Source organism: Limulus polyphemus, unplaced genomic scaffold, assembly GCF_000517525.1.
Source record: "Limulus polyphemus unplaced genomic scaffold, Limulus_polyphemus-2.1.2 Scaffold1020, whole genome shotgun sequence".
NCBI lineage: Eukaryota > Metazoa > Arthropoda > Merostomata > Xiphosura > Limulidae > Limulus > Limulus polyphemus.
The window spans coordinates 34,152-39,374 of record NW_013666630.1 but is presented as its reverse complement, the minus strand read 5'-3'; the positions used below and the strand labels follow the sequence as shown (position 1 = coordinate 39,374).

Genomic DNA, 5,223 nt, shown 5'->3' with positions numbered 1-5,223 from the left:
GTGTGTGTGTGTGTGTGTGTGTGTGTGTGTGTGTGTGTATATATATATATAATGTATAATTTTATGAGATTTAATCTATTTAGACTAAACATTCATGTTTTCGTGTTATAATTTGCAGTCATTCTTGAACGGAAAAAGCATAATTTTTATTTATTTATTTCCTAATTTTCTATGGTGGTTATGAGGTTGGTTTTGATCAACCAAACCTGCACAGATATTTGATAGTGAAAATAACAGATAGAATATGAAGTTTTTTTCTCAAGAAGCATTTGATAATTATCTGGAGGTTATAAGGATTTTGCATGTGAAACTTGAAATTTTTGTGATGCATAAAAGTATTTTTAATCTTAAAATGAAAATTACTTTGCATGTTGGATAGTCAATATTCAAAAAGAAAAAAATTCACAAGAAAAACATTACTTAAAAACTCTGAACTTAATAAAGAAATCTGATATGCCTACAAAAACCTTGTAATGTTTATTGATAATCTGCATAATTTCATGAAGGTACGCTTATTAATATAAATTATAGCATTAAAACTATAACTAGTATAAAATGGTCGAGGTTGGTCCCTTGGACTGAGCCATTGTTGAAAGAGTTAACAATAAACTTAGTTTTTGAGATACCTCACCTCTAAACACAGAATAGCTTATTCCCTTTAGCATCTGTCTATGAGAATTGCATGACACTAGCCTTGAGCTAACTTCCACCTAAAAAATCATGTGTTTAAAGTGAAGTGTTTTAATGCTTGAGGATATCACCATGTGATGATAGCCCTCTACCAGTAGGAGGGCAGCACAACCTCTTAAATTTTCTTAATTACTTGTGCTTGAAATAACTTCATTCTTTTCCTCATAATTGCCTTGAACGGATGCATTTTTAAATTTTTGTTTAAGTTTGACCGGTTTCTTTCGTTATTGAAGATAATAAAAAAAATATAAAAAAAATTTTCCCCTTTACCCCTCATGAATTCTCAACTGATGATAACTTCTACTCTGTCCTGTGATTGTGACAATCTCACTAACATGGGACCTGTGGTTACTGGAGATTCATTGTCTGTGGAGGACATAACAGCCATTGTTCAACCAATTGTGGGTTTGAACACCAGCAGGATGATGGTTCTGCTGACTCTGGGCACAGATGCAGAATTGATAAACAAGATGTTGCTTGCTCAGGCCTAATGTCTATATGCTTTCACAATCCAGGCGAGGACAAGTTAAATTTATAAAAATCATTAAACCTTTCTAATATGCATTTTAAAACACAAATAGTACATAATTGAAGTATAAAAGTAAAACTTAAAATGCAACCTAACTGTGTATCAAACTAGCATGTATAAGGCAAGAAAGTATAGCCAAATGCTAGGTACCTCACTCTGGACAATGGACTAAGCTTCTTTCAATGTGATATTTAGAAACGCATGTATGGCTAGTGTCTGTTGGCCCATATAGCTAAATGGAGGGAAATATGTTCTTTCTATTGGTTAAAAACATGCCATTTAACTTCAAACTGTTGCATAGCAACACAGTTTTGACTTTGCAAGTGGACGTCGATGACCTTAAACTAAGAAAAAAATTTACAACTGTTTAGGGTGGGAAGCAATTCTTGGAACAGCTCCAGGTAGTAATCAAATACATGTGTTTTGTGGACCATCTGAAATAATGCTCTTCTTTAAGCTACTCAGTTTCTTGTATAACAGCTCTTAGAAGTAGAGAATTGTAACTGCGAGCAGATCATGTGACAGCAAAAACTGCACTTTTAATTGCTGTCTTAGATGTTTCTTTCTAAAATAAAGGAATAACACTTGGATAATATAAAACTTTAAAATATAATATACTTCATAATAATAATTTCATTAAAATACATTTATCATAAAATAGTTTTATTAAATTTGAATGTAACTCTAACATACACAGAAAGGGTATAAAAATGGCATCGTTGCTACAGAGTTAATTGTTGATGTCCATCATAGCTGGCTATTGGGCAGCTTTGTGAACTACATTTTGCCTTTCCTGTTATCACTAGGTGTTTTCTTCTCCAGTTTCCTCCACTTTGTTCTGATCCTTCCTTCTTCACTGACCCACTCCCCACCCCAACTTCCATGTCTGACTGGGACCTTAATGTGGTTTTACACATACTCTTGATCTGTTTGGACCATTGATTTCATGTTCTTTATACTATATTTATCTGAAGACATACTTCCTTCTCCTTGTGGTTGCCATCGTTTGGATGTATATGCCATCAATGCTTCCTGCACTCTTTTTAACTTAGACTGGGCCTTTCTTTTTAAGATTTTGGCTACTCGGGAAGGTGATAATTCTTTCTCATCTATCTCCCTCACTTCTGCTCATTCATACCTGAATTGTTTTCCATGTCTAGTTCTGGCTGTTTGATGTCATTTAGTACAAACATCTCCTTTTAAGGGTTCCTGTCATTGTACTGCCTTGAGATCACAGGCCTCCTATTATTACTGGATGGGTCTGCCAGTTCCTTCAGTTAATTTATTATTCCCTGGATATTGATGCTCGCAGGCTCTTTCACATATCATCAAATTCATCACTTGTCTCAATTTAGTGATTGTTTCACTGACACTTGGATGAGTTCCTTCAGGCTGGCATGTGAATGAATCCTTACACATTCATCTCCCCATTATCTTCATCTGGCTGCCTCGACTCACTCCAGTCACTATTCTTCAGTCTACACACTGCCTTTGAGAAGGGTAAGTACATTTTCTTTTCCATCACCCTTTTCCCTATTATAGTATCTCACCAGCTGGCTAGTGTTGCCTCCCAGAGTCTGCTTATTTCCCTAAATCTGCATTGAGCCAGTGCCAACTGTTGAAATGGGTTGTTCTGTAGGACCACTAGAGGTATCCTCATGGTATTGAAATTGCTTAATAGCCCAATCCAGATCATACTGTTCCATGGATAATCATGGAAAAGCTGGCAACAGGAAAGTGACTACCCACTTTGGCTCTTGCCGGCTTTTCAAAATAGGATCTCACGGTCACTAATTTCACTGTCTCCGGTAACACACCTTTCCAGCAGGCATTTCTCCAGGTCTCCTCAATGCAAATTTACCCCCCCCCTCCCCATTCAAGTGGACCACAGGAGATCCTTGCCACTTACCAGTTCCTAGCTGCAGCAGGATGTGTTTGTCACCCCTATTTCTATTCTGTTGAGTTGAGGTCAGACATGCAGTATTGTCTGATCATGCCCTAACCACTACACTTTATATATATATGTGTATATATATACTCTGTTTGAGACAAGATGTGGTCTCCCATAGGTATGCCCTTATGGAACACTTACCATAGGTGTTTATCAGTTTAAGAATACTTTTATAAGAAAAAAAATTACTGTAAATGGGTAAATTTAGTTATGTTTGATAATGTTTTAAAATATGTACAGAAAACTGGCTTATTAGTAGAATTAAATATTTGGATTATGCAGAGGAAAGGAAATATTTTGTGAAAGAATTTTATTCAAACAATTCATCTAAAGAAAATAACATCACTTAAGTATCTTGTGACAATCTTGTTATAGGCTATGATTAAATTAATTTCTCACAACTTAGATTTTGTGCAGTCATAGAATATAAAAAGTATTTTGGTCTTATGAAGAGCTGTAACTACTGTAGTTACAAACATTGTTTCACTAAACTGTCTTAATTTCAAGGACAGATCTAAGTGTTGGTTTTTGTGAAAGGACCTAATTTCATATCTAAATTACTTGTATATATGTCCCTTTCAAGTTTCCAAGACACAATTTAGGATAGAATTACTGTTATACTTGCATAACTTTAGTTAACAGATACTGCAATCACTAATTAGGGTATGTTTTTAATTTTTAAAAATGTTTAGGTTTGCTGCTCGTGAAATGTTATGGAAACCTCGATTATTGACAACTTTGTCATTAAAATGGTAAGGACCATTTTTCAAATATCTTCATTAAATTATATTGAAACTTGGTGTTTAGTGTCTGTAATCATGGCTAACATCAGGCATCAAGCAATAACTTTAGTATTTCATTATTTTTTTTTTTTGGTATGGGCTTTTTAATAGTGAGTATGTGGTCCTGTATTTAAAACAAATATTTCTTTATTGTAATATTGTATGTAGAGCTAGACAGTTTAACTCTATTAATTGGTATGATCAATTTACGTATAGGCATCACTTACATCAATAAATCGATTAATGGAAATTAAGTATTTCCAATTATAATTATTGTTTTTGATTATTCAAACTTTCAAAATCTGAGGTGAGAATAATTGATTTCTTGAACATAATTGAATAATGAGCCTAATGATTAATACATTATCATGTTTCACTAATCTTCCAGCTCTAGTTGTATTTGACATTTACATTTATTTCTGAGATAGGTGTTTTATACATTTACTAATTAATAATTTTTAAATACAAAACTAATTCCCTTATTCTGTGACAATTTTATTATACCAGTATTCAACCCATGGCTACAGCACCTGCCAAGCTACGACCAAATGAGGACTTTTGGGTAAAAAACAAGCGTCTTGAAAGACCTCTATCGCCCCACCTATCTATTTATAAGTAGGTGATTCTGGAATGTTATATTTAGTTCCTGTAATTTTTAATCAACTTGTGTTTTTGTTTTAGTTAAACTGTATATTACTTTATTGTCAAAGATAACTAATATAAAGCTTTTTCAGTCCATAATGGTTAACAGTTTAGTTTTCATTTTACCTCTGATAATATTAGTGATTAACACTAAACGTGTCTTGCCCTTTGGAATTTCCCAGCATTAGAAATTTTTCAACTCTTCAACTCAAGAATTTTTTAATAGCTTGAGTAGTTTGTTGAATGTGAAACATATATTTTTCTAATTGAAGTTTGTATTTTGTTTTTCTTTTTAAAGACCTCAGCTAACATCAATGCTATCCATCACACACAGAGGCTCAGGAGCAGCCATGGCTTCAGGTTTGTTTGTTTGCTTGCTTGCAGTTTGTACCTGTCGTATTATTTTTACTGTAATTAATAGTTTCCTTGATACATTTATTATATATTTATGTCAGCATTTCATAAAAAACACATTTCAGTTCATACATACATTGTTTTCATCTCGGAAAAAGAGGTCACTTGACGAACAACTGTGTACTTTTATTTTAGACAGCAGTATCTCAGTTATTAGTTCTTTTGTTAACTACAATTATGCATTTTATTTATCTTTTATTCTTATCATTTGACAT

At 33.4% G+C, this 5,223-nt stretch overlaps 1 protein-coding gene across 1 annotated transcript in view; it reads left to right on the top strand.

The window, feature by feature from the left end:
- Positions 1 to 5,223, top strand: part of LOC106461731 (succinate dehydrogenase cytochrome b560 subunit, mitochondrial-like) — a 12,625-nt gene that overhangs the window by 2,937 nt on the left and 4,465 nt on the right. Inside the window, exons 2-4 of the mRNA XM_013921579.2 lie at positions 3,863 to 3,922; positions 4,460 to 4,567; positions 4,893 to 4,954. Of these exons, the coding sequence (XP_013777033.1) occupies positions 3,863 to 3,922; positions 4,460 to 4,567; positions 4,893 to 4,954 (230 nt within the window). The remainder of the gene's footprint in view (positions 1 to 3,862; positions 3,923 to 4,459; positions 4,568 to 4,892; positions 4,955 to 5,223) is intronic.